This window comes from Protopterus annectens, chromosome 3.part0 (assembly GCF_019279795.1).
Source record: "Protopterus annectens isolate FY-2018-M chromosome 3.part0, PAN1.0, whole genome shotgun sequence".
Classification (NCBI taxonomy): domain Eukaryota; kingdom Metazoa; phylum Chordata; order Ceratodontiformes; family Protopteridae; genus Protopterus; species Protopterus annectens.
In genome coordinates this window covers 28803287-28824264 of record NC_056731.1, presented here as the reverse complement: position 1 = coordinate 28824264, position 20978 = coordinate 28803287, and the positions used below count along the sequence as shown (strand labels likewise).

The 20978-nt window shown below is 41.7% G+C and overlaps 1 protein-coding gene across 1 annotated transcript in view; it reads right to left on the bottom strand.

The window, feature by feature from the left end:
• Positions 1 to 20978, bottom strand: part of MSRB2 (methionine sulfoxide reductase B2) — a 336187-nt gene that overhangs the window by 158527 nt on the left and 156682 nt on the right. Inside the window, exon 2 of the mRNA XM_044064560.1 lies at positions 8420 to 8526. Within this exon, the coding sequence (XP_043920495.1) occupies positions 8420 to 8526 (107 nt within the window). The remainder of the gene's footprint in view (positions 1 to 8419; positions 8527 to 20978) is intronic.

Genomic DNA, 20978 nt, shown 5'->3' with positions numbered 1-20978 from the left:
ATTATCAACACCAATTCATGTTGTCCTACTTTATCTAGTAGGTGCTGCAGCTGCTGTCTGAATGCACTCCTTTTCTCACTATCACAACCTTGCTGTGGGGCATAGGCTGAGATTATGAATACTGCCCTATCATTACACTGGAGTCTGACTGCCATGAGTCTGTCATTAATTCTGATGATATCCCTTACTGCCTTCCGAAGCCTCTCTTTCACCTCAGTTCCTGCACCATTTCTAGCCTGCCCTCCACCTGAGTAGTAGACTCTGGATCCCAAGCCAAGTGGCTTTGCTGCACTTTCCTTCCATCTCATCTCTTGGATACATAGGATGTCCAGCCTCCTCTGTATCATCATGTCATCCACTTCCAAGCTGCAGCCTGTCAGTGAACCTACATTAAGCGTAGCAATTCTCAGTTCATGTTTGGCAGGTTGGTTGGTTTTACATCCAGCTTTCGCTCAGCAGAGCTATCCCAGGTAACCCTAGCTGGGCAACTAGACACCGGCCAGCCAGTAGCTTATTGACCCAGGGTTGCTGGGCTTTATGGTGGGCACACAGTGGCCAATAGGGGCACATATACCCCTCCCACCATTAGCATGGGTCCCTGGCATGGGTCAGAGTAGGCCAGGTTCTCCATTTATCACCGGTAACTACCCATGCCCATTTTTGCGACATTAGTCAACATGACCGAATCACCTAGAGCCATATTTTACACCATCAAGTGGCTAGCCCTACCACGGCACGCAGTTTGTGATCCATGTGCTCCTATCTTGAGGATACTGTGCACCACAGTAGATGCCCAAAGCAGTTGGTCTGTACATCTCTTCCCCCTATAGGGCACCATGTAGAGTCTGTGCTGCTGCCCACAGCTCCATTCATTAGTGAGTTTGAGATGGAAACACTCAGCATCTTTTTTGGACATGGGAGAATCCCCATGGAGACAAAGGGAGAACATGCAAACTCCAAAAGGCATTGGTTGGAGGTCAGGATCGAACCTTGTGCATGGGAGGCAAAGACCTTAACCACTAACCCATCTGGTCTGGTCACCTGCTAACAATGAAAACCTGCTTATCCATTCTAGCATAAATCTGTCCAATGACTCTTTATTACAAACTCAGCTCTATATGCCTCTTCTCTTTTTCAACATTTTGTCACCATTGATATTGGAACAATTTTGTTTTTGTTTTTAACTCCCCTCCTCCAACTCCATCCGGACGAATATACCCAACAGGCCATACCATAATATGATCTTTTTAAATGTTATTTAAATACGTGTTCATTATGCCAGCTTTGCACAAAAAAATCAGGTCTCAGTCTAAAAATTCCTTTTTCTACAGGCTCAAAATAATTATACTGCTGTATCTCCAAAATAACTGTGCTATGATCAGAAAAACCTGTTTCTCACAATGGCCCTTCCCATTTGATTAATTCTTTATTAATGATCATAGGTATAAAATAAATAAATAAATCAAAAGTCTATCCGTGTCTGCAAATCCCTTCTTGAAAAAAAGAAAAAAAACAGAACCTTTTGGGCCTCAACACCAACTGATCTATGTTAATAAGTTTTTCTACAGCATAATATCTACATTATTTTTCATGTTCTTCATGTTACAATTAAAGAGCCCACCACAAATTGTAGAAAAGGATATCTCCAACCAAGGTGGAACCAAAGCCCATAGTCACTGATTGCATGCATAAACATTTATAAGTCTCCAGTTACACCTGTTTAACTCAAAATCAGCTATTATACATTAAACTGTATCCATCACATACCATTTTTCAAACTATTAGCGATATTCCCTTGACTATGGCAACAACACCTGAACATGTGTTTGTCCCTAAAGACCAAAGGTTGAGGCCTATCAAATATTAAATAACTTGTTCCTGTTCTTTCAAGGATGCAGTTGTCATGTCTTACCCAATTTCTATCACGTCAACCAATACATTAAATTCTATTCTCTGAACTTCATTCTAAATATTATTTACCCTTGAGTGAGATAGACTTCACTTAAATGTACTGATGCTGTGTATCTCTTTTAAGGTTTTCTGTTTGGCTTCTATCCCTTCTATTTTTATCAACATCTTCTTCACTCCCTTCCCCTTTGGATAAAGTTAGTACTTGAAGTCTCTTCTCTCAGGTTCTTGTCCTAATGCCCTCTCTCCCTCCTCTTGAGCATACATGGAGAGGAATAAAGAGGGAGAACACCACTTTTCACTGATGTCTTTGAAGGATGTAATTATTATTGTTCTTCTACCATTTCAGCTCTTTCTGTACCCTGTTTATTATTGCCTTATACCTTCTCAACCCCTTCTCCACCCATACATATTGTACACCATTATTAGTTATGAGTAATTGTATGTAGTACTGTTCTGCTTGAAACAATGCAATTTCACTGTGCTATGGAAGACCAATTCTTAGAAGGCCAATTCCTGCTGAACCTTGGTGGCTGAACCTGAGGAAATCTTTGACTTTAGCCTTTTCCCAATTGATTTCAAAAATTGATTTCCAACAACACAGCAGTAGCACCAAATTTCTTGTGTGCTTCCTAGAGCATCTTACTTTAGACTGATTTATGATCTCCTGTTCTTTGTTCTTCTTTCAATCATGCATGTCTACGTGTGGGTGTGGCCCCTGTCTACATGAAGCTTCATATGCTTCCAATGCATCATAACCACACTGAAAGAAAATGATTGCTAACCTGCACTTATTATGAACCAAATCAAAAGGCTTTTCTGCAAATCATTTCTTTAAAATCCTCCATCAAAAATCCTGATACTGAAACAAATGAAAAAGGCAGTTAAGGGTTGGCATGGCCAGTGTGGTTGAGGACTGTATGCAGGGCCCTCCTCTCCCCTGCGTGGAAGTGGGATGTCTGAGGGCAAGCCTGGGAGGGCCCTTTGAAGAAGGAAATAGTGGGCCCCTGGGAAATAGTTTCTAGGTCAACAGAGTGGGCCTTGAAGAGATGTTTATGATCTGTCTGGAAGGTTGTATCAGGGGGGGCACGAATGGAGGGAGCAGGGGAGAAAGGGAGACACACACCATCTGACACATCACACAGGACAGCAGCCTATCAGCTTGGAGAAGGCTCTGAAGGCCTGTGGGTTTTCCTGTCCTGGAGTCTGAAGTATTCTCATGGAGTGGAGGCTTCCCTCTCAGGGCCACTGGAAATGAGGCCTCAGGAGGAGGAGTGAATCAGCAGAATCATAATCCTCCTAGGAGGAGAGGGAAGAATCCTCGTCCAGATGGATCCAGTCACCCTGGCATCATCAGAGGATGTAGGAGAGGCCTCAGTCCAAGAAGAGGCTTCATGTCTGGTGGAGGCCCTGGGTTGGGTGGTTGAGACCTCGGAGCCCTGAGGTCTGGGAGGGCCTGGGGAAGGAAGGATTCGTTTGCCAGTTCAGTGCTGGGCTTAGGTCATGTAAAGAGGCAAAGACATCTGTAGATGTGTCTAATGTCTGAACAATTTATTTTATATTAGCTTTGAAATCTCTCTTTCGCTGTCTCTGACATTAGTGTCCTTCTGTTAAGTATTGCTATTTTTCCTAAACAGGGCATGAAAATTATCCACAAGGATCATATGGTTAACAAACAGAAATAAATTAATTAATTAAACCCTCATAATTACTTTCACTACCAGTTTTTACACATTTTACCAGCTAGTTAAGGCCAGTCCCACCACTTTAATCACACTGCAACTTTACACATTCTCATTTTAAATACCTCAACTCTTCAAAACAAATGTAGGGATCATCTACATAACAAATCACACACCTGCTGGATTCAACAAATGTTTGATTTTCCAGATGCACTAAATGACCCTTTACAAACAATTCCATAAAATGACTTTTTCCATTTCCTAGTCCAAATCCACAATAAATGTCTGAGCCGCACAGTAATGTTTGGATAACATTACCCCTACATTACATTATTTGTACACACCTTTTCTAATAAAAATGCAAGTAATACTTAAAAAAAATCACATTATGGTGCACAATCACACTTTCTTTGAAAATTAATTAATATTTGTTCCAACTCTAAGCTTATTTGTATATATTTCTGAATATAAACTGTATTCTTCATAGGCTTGAAATGTGAGACTGTAACTTGCGTGTTAATACAATATGTTTGTGCATATACTGTAACTTGCTTGTCTTTATCTGTTTGTAAGTTTGGAGCTTTTCTCCCCGTGCCTCCGCTGAAAATTGACATATATCCAGTTGGACTATCCCGGTCAACAGATGTAAAATAAAATTAAATAAATAAATAAATGTCATACAGATGTTCTGAGACAAAACAAATTAGTGCCCTTACCAAATAAATAAATAAAAGTCATACAGATATTCTGAGACAAAACAATTAGTGCCCATACCTGCAGGAACTTATCTCTTAATGCCGCAACAACTTCACACCAAGAATTACACTGGTTTATGCCCCCCATTTAGTCCACCAATATCTTAATAGAAAGGGTCACTGCTCCAGCTGCTGCATCTCTCCTGGTGTCCTTATTGTCTCCTTCACAGAGGGATTGTGTTTAATATCATCAGAAAACATCCTGGGACACACTGCTATTGGAGAGAACACTTTTGCATTGTGAAGAGCACTAATCTAAGGGGATGGTGAAAGCCAACACATTCTGGCTAGGCTTATAAATGCCCTTGGGCAGATAGCCTAGTACCTACCTATGAACCTTAGAGAAGCAGAATCACACAAAGATGCACAGGTTTGCTGCTCTAGATCATTGCTTTCTCTCAAGGTTGGTGAAGTGATATGTGAAGCAGATAGTCGTAGCTGTAAAGCAGAATCTTTTGTGAGACTGTTCATGTCCACATAGTCATTACCTTCCTGAATTTTTGACACAGTTTTATCCATAACTCTTTAAACCTGCCATCATCTACAGATTTCTCCTTATCCATCTGTAATGACTGCTGTGTTGATAAAGCACTGCCCCGCAGGGTAGTGACTAACACATTCATGTCTTTCCATGTCACTTTGGACTGCATCTCCATGTCTCCCTGCCTCCATAATGCCAAACAGGATCCGGAGCATGGGAATATCCCTGGTGCCATTGCCAATTTCCCCTTATCGGTATGACCATTTCTGGTCTATCCTGAAAAAAGACTACCTAGTGAGACTAATACACTCAACAAAAAACTAAATAAATAAAGCTAAATGTTCTTACTGCAGCACTATATTGCATATAAATGTGTAATAATAAAACTTCTTAGAACGTATGCTAATTTTACTATAATAAAATGCAATAATATTTTAGTGAAAACACTATCCTGCTTATTGAGATTACCCTGCATGCCAAATCAATAGAACAACTACTTTTATTGGAAGTTATTCAGTGCATAAAAATTCTAAGCTACATTTTTGTCAATGGTAACAGATGTCAGCTGGAAAAACTCACATAGCCTAGTACCTGCCTATGAACCTATGCTATCTGCCCGAGGGCATTTATAAGCCTAGCCAGAGTGTGTCGGCTTTCACCACCCCATTGATTAATTAACTGATCCTCCGTCAAGCAGAGCCAATGAAGTGATCCCAAGGGTGTATTTTCTGTTACCCATCCACTTGTCAAGGTTTCTCTTGAACAGTGTTAGTGAGGGGCTCTGCCTGATAAAGATGGGGAGTCTGTGTGATAGGAATCTATCCCTCCAGCATGTTCTATTTATTGTTGTGGTGAGGTTTAGCTCACTAGAGCGCATGGCTCGCAGTGACTTGGATTTCTTTAGGTGGAGCATGTCCATCAATTCTGAGTTGAACATGGCTTTGTAAGTCAGGCAGAGATCACCTCTGAGTAAGTGATATGCCACTGAGTACAGCCAGAGTTTTTTCAGTCGGGCTGCATAGGACATATGTTTGAGACCAGTAATCCTCTTGGTGAGGTACTTTTGTGGTCTTTCCAGCTATTGGAAGTGTCTTGTGAGGTACATCCCAAATAGGGCATTACACTCTGTGATGGGTCTAATGAGTGATGAGTAGAGGGGCACTATAACCTCTTTATTTCTAGATGCTAGTAATTAGATGGGCCACATAGAAGGATTTACTAACTACTTTGGCAATATGATTGTCAAAGGAGAGATTACTATCTACCTGGGTTCCCAGATCTCTTATTACCTCTTTTGTATTAAGGGGGCTGCCACCTATGTGGTAATTCGTGGGCGTTTTGTTTTTCCCAAATGGGATGACTATGCATTTTTTGGTATTTAGCTTGAGGCCATGACTTTGACACCAGGTGTCCATATCAGTAAGGCCCTTTTGGAGGATGCCCATGTCAGCCAGAGAGTAAATTATGGCTCCCAGTTTGCAGTCATCGGCGAACTTAGTTAGTCATAGTTCTCCTGTGTTTGCCTGTACTTCTGAGAAGTATATGCCGAACAGTAGGGGTCCCAGGACTGAGCCTTGTGGGACACCACTTGTGACTGGTTTAGAGTCGGACCTGGAGCCTGTTATTCTTACCGTGTGAGTTCTGTCTGTAAGCCAGTTGGCAACCCATCTCATGACGTAGGGATCTATGTTCAGGCTGGTGAGTTTTTCTGTAATACCCGAGTGGGGAATGGTGTTGAAAGCCTTGGTGATGTCAAAGTAAGTTGTGTGAACCACCTTTCCCTCATCTATGACCTTGGTGACTGTCTTGAAGAAGTCAACCAGGTTTAGTAGACATGATCTGCCCTTAACAAAGCTGAACTGGGTCGTATCAAGTGTTTGGAGGTTCCCAATGTCTTTGTTAAAGAGTTCCATGATGATGCGCTCAATATCTTTGCAGACCAGGCTAATCAGGCTTATGGGGCAATAGTTACCAGGGTCAGTTGTGGCCCCTCCTTTGTGGAAAGGAATAACCATTGCTGTGTGCCATTCTGTGGCTATGTAGTCTGTGGAGAGGCTGGGGTTGAACAGCGTGTTTAGGTGGGAGGTTAGTTCGTTCTGTAGTTTGTGCAAGACGCAGCCTGGGACACCATCTTGTCCCATTGACGCTGTGTTTTTGGCTTTTGAAAGGGCTGTTTTCACCTGCGCATCTGTGATTTTTTGAGACACTACACTTTTCCGGTATTGTTGTGGGCCCTTTTGGAGGTGAGTGGGGGGTGAAGTTTGCACTGAATCTATCTGCCAGGATGTTGGCAATATCAGTAGGTTCAGTATATTTTGTGCTATTTTGCACTAGTTCAGTGCATATCTGTGAGTTGCCACTTAGATTCTTAACATAGCTAAAGAAGGCTCTGTGGTTATCTTTTGAATCCTTGGCTATTTTTCTTTTGAAGTTAGCCTTGGATAATTTCATGAGGGACCTTAGTTTCTTACTGATACTGACCAGGGATGTATTTCCTTCTTGGGATTTGCTTTTTTTCTGAACTAGTTTCCTCCTTCTATTGTATAGCCTGTTTATTGCAGGGGTCCACCAAACTGGCTTCCTTCTCTTAGAGGAGTGAATCTTGGTTTTGCTAGGGATGGCACGATCCATGCATCCTAACACATTAAATTATGTACGTTTTTACAGACCTCTGTAGCATAAGGTCTTTGGTAAGCTTCTGATTAATAAACTGTTTCCCTGCTTATATGTTAGTTTTTATACAACATTAATGCTATTTTTCATTCATTTTCTGTTTTTACAAACAGTGAAAAAATGCTGATCCTGAAATGTTTTTCAGGGAACTCTGCAGTTTAAGTTCTGCTGGAAGGAATGGTGATCCCTGACAAACTGTACAAAAAAGTAACAAATACTCTTCTCACAACCTGAAACTATAAACATAGCTGTCAGAGCAGGACAGACTGGACACTGCAGTCTGTGTTGTGTCTCTAATGTAATGTACATCTGGTTACAAAAAGCCTGATTTTTTTTTTTTACTTTATTTTGTGATAACAGTTTAGACCATGATGACTGTGAATATATTCCAAACTAATGTAAAGTCACACAACATGCTTTGTTCAATAGATACAGTGATTACGTGACACAGACATAGCCTATTTCTGTATAAATGATTAAGGATAGAATACTACTAACATAAATAAACAAACAAGCAGTAAACAATGCACATGACTAACCATGATGATATCTGTACAGCACTAACAACTGCCTCCTAAAGGAGGCACACGTTTATAACATGCAACATACATTATTGTAAATGTGCACACGTGGTTTATTACATGATAATGCAAGCACCAAACAGCAAGTCAATACAGAGTCTAAATTTTTGTTAAGGGATCTCCTGCCGGATGAATGGATGGTATTATGTTGGCAAAGATTAGTTTCCTTTGTTTATACTGTCATCCAAAATTATGGCAAACTAGTGATGATAAAATATGATCTCTTGTACATAGCAGGAAGCACTTATTCAGTTTCATTTTTCTGTTACTCAAATTAGAAGACGAATAAAAAATAACTCAGAAACAAATATGACTAAAATTTAGTTAGCTATTACTTACAATTTCAGTTCCCTTTTCCCGAGTTACAAAATACTGCTCTGGAGTCAATTTTTTTTGCCAGTCTGTTGATACAGCTGTTTCGTCGTACCTTGTCAGTGACAGTAAACCTAATAAAACATTTTTAAAAATCCAGTTATGGTTAATGGATTTTCAGTGTTTCCTGTCTAGATGTTTGATCATTATCTGACCTTTCATATATCAATAACACAAGGGACACAAAATGTCAGGTCTTAAAAAAAAGAAAGAAAAGAACTTCCAGTATTAGTAGCTGCAGCTCTTACAGGTCACAATTATTACATCAATATTACCGATATTAATTTATACAGACAAAACACAGTCACCTGCAAAGACTTCACTTATACTAATTTCAACTATACAAGCACATGTAGTCTCAGCTTAAACACTTAACTTCTGAGCAGATTTCATACTGTCTGATCTACTGTAAGACCTCTAAATGATGTGGCTGTACTGTTTAGTATGTGCTGAAATACTATTGCCATTTATCTAAACTAGTGTACTCCACTTTATTGAATCACACTTGACTGAATCTGAAATGACCAAAATATTTTACTGAAAACATATTTGACTGAGAATTCATTTTGCAGAATCACATTAAACCGAAAAACTATTAGACCAAACATAATTTAAACCTTGTTTTTCCAAAGAGGGCAAGCCCAGCATCAACCCCCCCGAACCACCCTCCTGGCCATGTACTAACTTCACCGTCACAAAACAATAGAGAAAAGAAAAAAGGAAACACACTATGAATCACTGCTTCCATACAAACACAAAACTAACAAAATTGACTTTACAATTTTTGGTCAGTCATGATTCAGTTAATTAAATGTGATTTCAGTCAAATGAGTTTTAGTCAGTTTGTTCAATTAATTGTGATTCAGGAAAATGAAATTCAGTTTAAATGAACCGCTACCATCTGAACATACTTGGATATACTTCCTAATGCACTTACCTGGTAATAACATAAATTTGGCAGACAGTAGCATTTCCTATTTCAACACAGCACATAAGTCAGAATGACACTATGCTGGGCCGAAGCTTTGAAAAGGACACAGGCAACACTGGTACAAATAGCAGGCCTACTGACAGGAGCAGCCAATAGGGGAGGGTAGGAAAGGGCAGCTTAACAATGGGTTGTCCATTGGGGTGAAGATGGACTTTCTGCCTGGCTACAACTACCACTGGACATTGTTACTCTAGATGAGACAGAAAATGTGAAAGTGAAGAACAGGTTGAGCTCCTGCTGTGGAATGTATGCACTATAGCAAGTCCGTACACTCAGCACTCTTTCATTGATTGCTGATGCTACAAAGTAAACTCACTGTAAGTCATTTTCAACATTAATGGAATTTGCTGTTTACCCTGCTGTAGAACCCTGGAGTAGGTTCACACCGTTAATGGCTGTGGGCAATGATGTATGGACTACATTATGGATAAGAGCTACTGAGTACATATGTGGGACAATAAAAAAGCAAAACATACAGTGACAGTAAGATGATGTAATGTGAACATTCAGAGTAGAATTTATTCCTGATGGAAAAGAGTTTTGTGGATGTTTTATATACAGATTTACTGTTACATTCTGTGCACTGTTCAGCTACCAACTGCTCAAAAATGTGCATTGACAATTTAGCAGTAAGACTAGATTCTTTTCTGTAATACAAATGCAAATAATTATACTGAATACAACCTGTACTGCTGAAATATGAATTGTTATGAACAAGTACCCAAACGCAGCATCAAAGCTATATATGTGGTTTGGCACAGAGCCTTATGAAGGTCAGGAACCTTTACAAAACCCTTACAAAATGTACACGTAAAACAAAATTAAAGTAAATGTTAGTACACTTAAAAAACTGGTATAGCTGTTGTAATATCCGCATTGAACACTGAAAAAAAACACTTCAGACAGGAGTTACAATACAGGATCTTTCACGTCATGTAGTTTTGCTGGTGATTTGACAGCGTGTAGTGACCAAGGAATATTGCCTGCCAGCAGCCTGCTGACCATCATTCAGATGAACTACTATAAATGCAGTACACAGTACTTAAGTCGAGAGATAAAATCAACAGGAAAAAGTCCTCAAATGGAAAATAAAGAGAAAAAAGAAGCATAATACTGCTGGCAAACTGTTCTGCATTCTGACAATACCTGACCACCTCTTAGAGCAAGAAATCTGAACAAAGCCATAAATAAAAGTGGGACAAAGGCCCAAAAATAGACAATTTTTGAATATAACTCTTACAAACTTAGAAAGTTGACAGAATAAAAGGATTTGCATTAGCATGAGTTTTCTGAAGGGTATGAATTCTGAAACTCAGATGTCTGTCATTATTTTGTAACTTCAATTTTTAATGATTTGCCACTAATTTGCCAAAAAAAAACATAATTTTATGAAAAACAGACCAAAAATATGAGGCAAAAATCTGGACATTCTGCAAAAATCTGTACAGTTGAGAGGTATGATTCTGATGCTACTTTTAACTGCAGGAAAACTCTGTATGATTTCCCCTTGTATACTATTCAGAATCATTACTAGTAATGAAATCTACAGCAGCATTACATCTTCTGAACCTGTTAGGCAATGATGAAGTGTAAAAGGGGAAAGTTGAGCATTTACTACATCATGCAGTAAAAAAAAAACTTGCTGGGCCCAGCAGAAAGCCAAGCAGACAGACAAGCAATAGAGTGTCATATTAGTGCAGTGCCTGTGCCAAAAATTAAGACATGCAAACACTGCATTATTCATTTAAATGTCTTCTGAGGACCTCATTTGCATTAGAAAACCATTAATAAGGCATTATTATATACACCACTGCTACAGGTGATCACAGCAGCTAAATAAATTAATAAGACAACACAGATGCAAAAATGTGGCTAACTCACAACTACAATTAAAAACTTGCACAACCTACAAAAGTCATGGGAACATAAAAAAATGCTTGTCCAAAACATGTGCAACATTATTGCAACAAATGCACTTTTCATTTCTAAATGTGACATAGTTTTGTACTGTAATTTGCTGCTAATTAAATAATTAATCAGATCATTAGAAAAATTAATAAGTGTGTTGGTCCAAGGACACTACTTAACCATGATCTTAGGCCAGAAGCAAAACTAAAACAAAGAAAATGCAATTACAAAAGTAAGTACAAGTATTGATTACATTTGCAATAAGAAAGTATAATCATATTAGCATGCATTAAATTGTAATGAGCAGTTTTCAAAAAACAGTGGCTGCAGAGAAAAAAATAAGGAAAATGGCAAATAAAATGGAAGAGAAAGTAGACAAATAATAAAAAATAGTTGTTGAGAGAAGAGAGGAAAAGAATAATCGTTTGATTTGGTTGAGTGCGCATTACAGAGGGGAAGAGTTGGGAGATTCCTATTAATGGGTGGTATGGCGTTCTACACTGAAGGTGCAAATCTGCTAAATGCTCTTTTGGTTAAAGACATCCTTGGAAAGGATCTCTGTAAAGAAGCAGTAGGTGGGTAGCAGCTCTCTGAGTGGGTAGTGATGGCAGGAATTTGTTTCCATAGGGGGGGGGGGGCACCTCCAGAAACTTTTAGTTATGTACTTACCATAACTTTAGATGTATGGGATCCATCTCGCCTACATTCTCTACAGATGGGACAGCGTCCCTAGCACCTAATTCCTGGGTGGCTCACTGGAAAACGCTCCTGAGAACCGTGGAACCGAAGGAAGCTCAACCCCTAGATGCCACATCCAATTTGTAGTGAGAAATAAAGGTGTGTAGAGAAGACCACGTAGCAGCTGCACAAATGTCACTAATAGAGAGCTTGGAATGAAAGGCTGCCGAAGTGGCCATAGCCCTGGTAGAATGAGCTTTCACTGTGACTATAAGCTCCTTATTTGAAATGCGATAAATATGACTGATACAGTCTCTGATCCACTTGGCAATAGTGACCTTCGTGATTGCTTTGCCCAATTTATTGTCCGAAAAGGACACAAACAGTTGATCTGATTTTCGTGCTTGGTGTGTCCTATCCAAATAGAAACGTAATTGTCTGTGCACGTCTAAGCTGTGAAAGGTATACTCAGCTCTGTTTGAATACTTAGGGAAAAAAAACGGTAATTCCAGTGATTGTTGCAAACAAAAGTTAGAACAAACCTTTGGTATAAAGGATGGGTTTGGTCTAAGAGATACTCTATCCTTGTGAAATACCAGGTATGGTGGTTTGACACATAGGGCTTGAAGTTCTGAAACTCGCCTGGCTGATGTAATAGCAACTAGAAGAGCAGTCTTCCAAGAAAGAAATTTTAAGTCACAGGTTGCTGCCGGCTCAAAGGGAGATGAGGTTAATGCACCTAACACTACATTAAGGTCCCACGGTGGTGCGGGATGAGATATAGGGGGCCGTAAAAGCCAAGCTCCTTTAATAAAGGCTTTGCACAACTTGTTGCTCATTAAAGGTGGTTCTACGCTCTCGTGAAAATTGGAAATAGCAGCCAATTGAACTTTGATGGTAGACACCGAACAACCTTGGTTGAACAGGGAAGCTAAAACTTCAGAACCTCTGACACGAGGCTGTCATAGGGTCTAATCCTCGAGTTGGGCCCAAATAGCAAACCTCTTCCATTTATTGCTATACATCTTTTTAGTAGAAGTCTTGTGGGCCGAGGACAAAATATGCATGACTTCAGGGTCGAAAGAATGGCTCCTAACTATGGTCAGAAGAGGAGTAGCCAAGCTGCTAACTTCAATGAATGGAGGGACTGATGGAGCTGTCCTGACTGATGCGTCAAGAGGTCCGGAACTTGGTCCAGGAACCAGGGACCCTCCAATGCATATTTGTGAAGAAAGGGGAACCAGACTTGACGAGGCCAGTATGGGGCGATTAGAATCATTTTGCTTTCCAAGCGAATCACCTTCTGAATCACCTTGGGGAGAAGGGGGACCGGTGGAAAAGCGTATAGCAGACCGGGGGGCCAAACTTGGACTAGAGCATCCTTGGGGATCTCTCCCGGAACTGGGGTGAGAGAGAAGAACTGCTGGCATTTCGCGTTGAGGGGAGTTGCGAAGAGATTGCAACAAGGAGCTCCCCATCTCGTGAAAATCTGTGCTACCACTCTGTCGTTCAAGGACCACTCGTGAGGGGAGAGAATAGTTCTGCTCAGTCTGTCGGCTATCTCCCCGGAATGTGTGTTGCCACTAGGAAACATTTGGTAGCAATCGCCCAATCCCATACCTTCATGGCCTCTCTGCAAAGGGGGTAAGACCTGGTCCCTCCTTGCTTGTTTAAGTACCAGACTACCGACATGTTGTCAGACTGAATGGCAATCGTACCCTGGGGGAGGTGATCGTGCAGTGCTTGCAACGTTAAAAGCACCGCCCTCATTTCCAGGATATTGATGTGGAGAAGACTCTCATCGGTGTGCCACGTGCCTTGGACCGACCTGTCCAGATAATGTCCCCCCCACCCTGTCTGGGAGGTGTCCGTAGTCAACGTGGCCGAGGGGAGTGGGGGAACGAAGGGTCACCCTAGATTCAGGTTGGAGGAAAGAAGCCACCAACGAAGATCCTGTTTGCACATCTCTGTGATCAGTATGTGGTGACTGAGGGGAAGGTCTTGATAAGACCACTGGACTGATAGGAGCCACTGGAGTATCCTCATATGCAACCTTGCCAAGGGGACCAGAAGAATGGTGGCTGACATGGAACCCAACAGCTGCAGGACCATTCTCGCTGGAGCACGAAGTCTGAGGAGTAATGCCTGAACCTGAGACTGCAGCGTTGCTATCCTTTCCGCAGGAAGATAGACTCACATCTGCCTTGAGTCTATTTCTGCACCAATAAACAGAATACGCTGAGATGGCAGCAATACAGATTGTGTCCAATTGAAGGTGATTCCTAAGGAGTTGCCTAGAGAGATAGTGGCTGCTAGAGTTTTCAAGAGTAGATGCCTGGAGGTGGCAGTTAGGAGCCAGTCGTCTAGGTATGGAAACACCTGGAATCCTAGACTTCTCAGGTGAGCAGTCACCACCACCAAACATTTGGTGAACACCCTGGGGGCTGTGGTGAGACCAAAGGGCAGTGCACGGAACTGGAAATGACTGTCTCCTAGGCTGAAGCGCAAGTGTCTCCTCGACGCCTGATCTATCAGAATGTGATAATAGGCATCTTTGAGATCTATGGAGCACATCCAAACACCTTTCTCCAAAAGCGGGAGAATGGATTGCAAGGTGACCATCCAGAATTTGGACTTTTTCACTAATCGGTTTAACTTGCTGAGATCCAAAATGGGCCTCAAGTCCCCGGTCTTTTTTGGTACCAAAAAGAATCTTGAGTAAGTCCCTGATCCGGCCTGATCTGCGGGGACAGGTTGGATGACTCCTTTTTGAAGCAGCTTCGATATTTCGCTGGCTGCATGATCCCGTTGACTGGGTGGTGGGTCCGGGATTCTTTGGGATGGTGGGGGGGGTTGAGAGAAGGGAATGGTGTAACCTCCGGCGATGATTCGGAGCACCCATTGGTCCTGAGTGATATTTTCCCAGGCCTTTAGGTGTCTCGAAAAATGACCCCCGACTGGCTCCGGAGCTGCACAGTCGGGTACTCCTTCAGGGATGCTGGAAGGAGGAGGAGCCACAAAAGGACTCGCGGTCTCCAGTGTTGCGGGGGCCTCCGCCGCCTCTGGGACGGCATCTCCCTGAAAAATTTCCCCCTCCTCTGCCTCTAGAAGGGAATCACTCTGCTGCGAGTAAGGCTTTTGAGACTTATGGAACCACATTTTCCCTCCTCTTCGAGTCTTGGGATAAGGTCTGAAGGGAGTGGAAAACCGGGCCCCTACGGCAGTTAAAGTCTTACCCTCCTGTTTGCAGCGAGTCAAAGTGTCCTTTACCTTGGGTCCAAACAGTGAGGACCCATCAAAGGGGGCGTCGGCAAAGGAAGACTTAAAGGCCTCCGCAAAGTGACACAGGCGTAGCCAGGCTTGTCTCCGTAGAGCAAAACCTGTTCCCGCCACTCTGCTCGCTCCTTCGGCTGCATAAGAAATGAGCCTCATGGACGAGTTGGATAATGAGGACAGGGTAGCCAACTGGGAGTTAACCGTCTGGGCCAACTGCTCAGGTAAGTTACTGGAGAGGGTATCCGAAAGCTCCTTGACCAGATCCCTCTGCAGTCTCGTGAAATGCGTCAAGTAGTTCAGAGACCTTAATGTAAGGGTTGCTGAAGAAAGGGTATACTTCCCGTACCGATCCATGCTCCTAGACTCCTTATTAGGAGGATGGACGGACATTGAAGCCTCTGCCACATCTTGCTGGGTGGCAGATGCCACCACCAAGGCATCTACAGCCACACCTTTCGAAAGAAAGTCCTTATCAGGGGGAGCCGAAAGGAATTTAATGGGGCGAGCTGGCACCGGTTCAACAGAATCCGGGTGTTCCCATGCCCTACGAGAGATCAAATCCAGAAGCTCATCGAAAGGCGGAGACACCCAGGAGGCAGAGGGCTGAGCCCCGAAGGCCTTGAGGAAAACTGACTCCTCAGCAGAAGGGGGTTTGGACTGCCAGTCGCCTCATTGCTTAAGGATCTCCAAGATGTCCGCAAAGGATACATCATCCAAGGACGACTTGGGGGACCCTTCCGCATCATTGAGGTCGGTATCCGAGGTGAGAGACTCATCAGGGGAGTCGACGTGCTTCCTCTTACACTGTTTCTTCCTCGGAGGTTCCTCCAAAAGTGTTTCGGAGGGACCTCCAGGAAGAAGGGAACCCCCAATGGGGGTAACCTCAGGCCCAAGGGCTCCGCTGTCGTGAGACAGGGGGATTGCAAAGGAGCCAGTCTCCGTGCCAAGGGAAGGTGGTGGTGAGATGGTAGAAGTGGCCAGAGAGGATTTGGCCAAGGCACTCCTCATGGCCTTGAAGGCGGGACCCCCAGAGTCCTGGGATGGTTCAACCCCCAAGGCCACAACAGCAGTCGGAACTCCCGCAGCCGACGCACCAAGAGGGAGGCTCGGAACCGAAAGGATCGGTCCCGAAGCATCCCCCCCGGGGCCGACAGAAGAGGTCCGCGTACCGAACCCTGACCCGAAGGGCGGGGTTGAAGTTTGGGTCGAAACCGACCCGACAACCTCCACCGGCTCCACCAACACTGACTCCAACGGCGCCGAAGCTGTTGGAGGAGGAACCGAGATAGCAGGATGGGAAATCGGCTCCGGAGCCGACTGGGCTGGAGCCGAGATCAATTTTGCAAAGACCGGAGACTGAAAAAGCCTTTGAAGCACCCTGTCTAAATCCGAATCAGACATCCTCCACAAGAAGAGACCGACCGGGTCCGAGTCGACTTCTCCGCCGGCTCTGAAAGACTGGGGGACCGGCTCCGTATGGGTTCGAGAAGTATCGGCGCCGAGGGAGATTCCACTACCACTGCAATTTCCCTTGGAGCCGATGTGGACTTCGGCACCGAAGGGGAAGAGTCTGAGCGGGCAACCTTCATCGGCTCCGAAGGCAGTGGAGCCGATGGAGATGACTCGCCTCTCGACGCCCGAGCTCTCGACTCCGAAGCCAGAGGAGTCGAGGCTGGAGACATCGAGGCAGACCATTCTGCCCTCAGCTCCGAAGTCCGTGGAGCCAACGGAGAAGCCTGCCGTGAATTTTTAGCTGCCGGATCAGACGGGCTGGTCGGAGCCGAAGACTTTTTCTTCCTTGAAGGGGAAGAAGAAGAAGATAGGGCTTCCTCAAAGGAAGGGGTAATAAGCCCTTTCAAAATTAACTTATTTTTCCTCTCTTGGAGGATGCGAGAGGAAAAAGTGTGGCAAACGCTACAGGATTCCTGGAGGTGCTTCGGGCCCAGATAGTAGACACACAATGAATGGTCGTCCGTAATGGACATTTTATAATTACATTTGGAACATTTTTTAAAACCTGATGGTCTATGTTCCTTCGACATGGCTATCTACTTCAAACACACTAAACTTCAAAAACTACACAAGAGACAGCCTAGACTCTAACTGAAACGCCTAGGATAGGGCAAGGCCTCTCTAACTTAAACGGGATCACTTACCACAAAAAACACAATTTTACCACAAAAAACTTTAAATACACAGTCACACAACAACAAGTAGCTGTTAAAACAGCTTTTGGGTAAGTTTTAGCACAAAACTAGACAGAAAATAATCTCACTAAGAGGCACTTAGCTCAGCCAAGTCCGAGACCACGTCTATGCTTCAGAAGCGGCAAACGAGATCTGGGGAAGCAGTAGTGGTGCATCCTGGGATACGAGGTAACTCAGCCAATAAGAGACTGCGTTCTATTGTATAGCGGCCGAGTCAGAGCCGAGGATCGGCTCCGAACCCATCTGTAGAGAATGTAGGCGAGATAGGATCACATTACATCAGCAGTTTGTATATAAAAGTGGTGAAAAAGAAAATGGATCCTTCTGCAACTGGGAATGTTTTATAGCAGAAAGGAGTGTGCAGTGGTGAGTACAGGAGTCAGCAAGGTTGAAGAACCAGCATATCCTATTTACGCACCTTTGAAGGATGGAATCATTGCATGGAACTGCACAGGGTGAAAAAGGGAAGGGCATACTCAACTGCAGGGATAAGGACATTCTTGGCTTCTGACTTGCAGGTTTCTGAAAAGAGTAGATTAGTAAGACTGTAAAATTTTTAAATAGTTGTAAAATGAATAACTATACAAATTAAAATGGGAGTGGAAGAACAGATCTGGTCTAGGAGAATTCCTAGATGTTGCAAGTACTAGTGGAAGGAGAAGGCTTGCCCTGTAGGTCAGAATGAGTGAGGGAAGGACTGGACAAAAGCCACTGAATACTTTGCAAAGCACTGCTTCTGTTTTGGAAATGATAACTATGAGTTTATGGTTTCTGAACCAAACTAAAATATTTTGGTGAAGTTGTCTCTGGAAAGGGGATTCTAAACTGCAATCATTGATAAAACCTTAAAAGATGTGGAGATCATCAGCATAATGGGTCATTTTGAGTAGAGAGTAGTCATTAGGAAGGTTGAAAATAGTCAGAAAAAACTGGGAACAAGGACAGACGCTTGTTGGACATGTGGGACACTGGTTTGGAATGTGGACATGGGAGACATACTACTTATAACAACAAGAAAAAACGCCAAACTGTTTAAACCAAAACAAAAAAGCGAGATGAAGAAACGGAGCAGTGAAATACAAACCAAACTTATTTACTGAGCGCTTTCGGAAAGGCTAGTACCTCTCCTTCTTCAGACATACAACATACTAATTAAGCACCATTTTATATTAAATGCTCCATGCTTATTCAATTAAAACAATTAACAACCATAACTTAAAAGGGATATTCCCCATTTAAAACTCATAAAATACTTCTTTTTATGGCAGACACAAATACAATACGAACAGACAAAAATTGACCTAGCATAGCTTCAAGCTTGTAATAGCAAGAAGACATAGCCTAAAATTATACATTTGCAGCAAACGTATATTAAATTAAATATTCATAAGATGACCATTAACCATATAACTGCATCTAATAAACTTGCTATAATATTGAGACATTCCAATTACTCTAAGATAAACAGGGGCAATACGAGCAGGAAAACATTATAAATGTTAAAAACATTAAAAGATACTTAAAATGTGTTAATTGTTTTAATTGAATAAGCATGGAGCATTTAATATAAAATGGTGCTTAATTAGTATGTTGTATGTCTGAAGGAGAGGTACTAGCCTTTCCGAAAGCGCTCAATAAATAAGTTTGGTTTGTATTTCACCACTCCGTTTCTTCATCTCGCTTTTTTGTTTTGGTTTAGACATACTACTTAAAAAGCCTGTCTGAGCAGGTAATTTCTGAAACAAGGGATTCTGTTGTGAAGCCACTGTTAATAGTTGAGTAAGAAGCAATAAGTAATCAGCCAGATTGAAGGCTTTCTGTCAGGTCCAAAATGATGAAGCCAGCTATCAGTCCTTTATTAATACTACTGTAAATAATATAAGTAGCTTGCATTAACTCAGCAAAGGTATGGACTAAAACATGGAAGCCATGCTGAGGGTGTTTATAAGTCATGTTACCTGATGAATAATAGCAGTTGTTTGTATTTAAATGTTAATATTTAAATGAGTATTCAGCAAACCAGTATGAAACAACAGTGTTTCATTCAGGGGAATTTGAAATTTTTGGAAGATGAATGATGAAAGTGGTTTTCCAGTCAGAGAGAATGGAAACAGACCTTAATAAACAGATGAATATAACAGTAAATGATGCTGAAATGTAACAGAAGGCTTATTTTTGTTTGTTTGCTTTTTTTCTAGAAATGTTGGGTAGAGTTGAATTGAAAAATGAGCACTTAAAATGGATTTTTGTGAAGAGGACAGCGGATAGACCTAAAGGAGAAAAGTTCAGTGAAAAGCTGCAGCTATTTGGGTTATTTGAAAGATTGGGGAGATAGATGTTTTGTTATTGTTATATTCTAATAACATTTTAACTTCTTTAAAGTACAGTTTGTGATTGCGTGAACTGCTGATTTTTTTACAGAATGAGGTTTTGGCAACTTTCACTGTTATACTGGTTAATGTCTAAAGTTTTGTAACTGAGCTAGGTAGGAATGCTCATCTATGCCTCGCTATGGATACAGGGTTTACCTCTTTACTGCCATGAAGTAATTGAAAAGCATTGATGCAAGTTTGTGTTGGGCATTCATTTAAAGGAAAATAGCACCTTAATATATTTCATTCCACCATTTTATGCACATTTGGTCCTTATTTTCTGACCAAGGTAATGAAAGAAAACGATAACTGTCACAAACTTCAAGTGTTATTCCCAGTTTCTACATTGTTGGATCATAGTGCAAAGAGTATCTCACAAACCAAACAATTTTCACAGGCTAAAAATTGGAGATCTTGTCAGCAGGAAGTTGCTGTCAGGGTGGCTACTAAGAAATTTTATACACACACACACACACACACACACACACACACACACACACACACACACACACACACACACACACACACACACACACACACACACACACACATTACATATATATATATATATGTGTGTGTGTGTGTGTGTGTGTGTGTGTGTGTGTGTGTGTGTATATTGATTTATTGTTTATTTATAGACATTTGTTGACCGGGAAAGTCCACTGGGTTTGAGACCCATTTTCAGTGGAGGCCCGGGGAGAAAAGCTCCAAGTTACATGAAAATCATTACATAAATTTGTAAGGAAACAAAATTATAATTATAAAGCAAGTGAAATAATACAGAAAATGATCTAAATAGCAAATATGTTGTAAAAAGGCACAATACAGTAACAGTGGAACATTATATATGTGTATTCATATATGTGTATCTGTGTGTATATATGTGTGGGTGTGTGTATATATATATATATATATATATATATATATATATATATATACAAACATATATATATATATATATATATATATATATATATATATATATATATATATATATATATATATATATAAACTCTCAATTAACTGGAACTCAAGCAACCAGAACACTCAAACAACCAGAAAAAAAAAATTAAAGAAATACAGTACAATTTTCA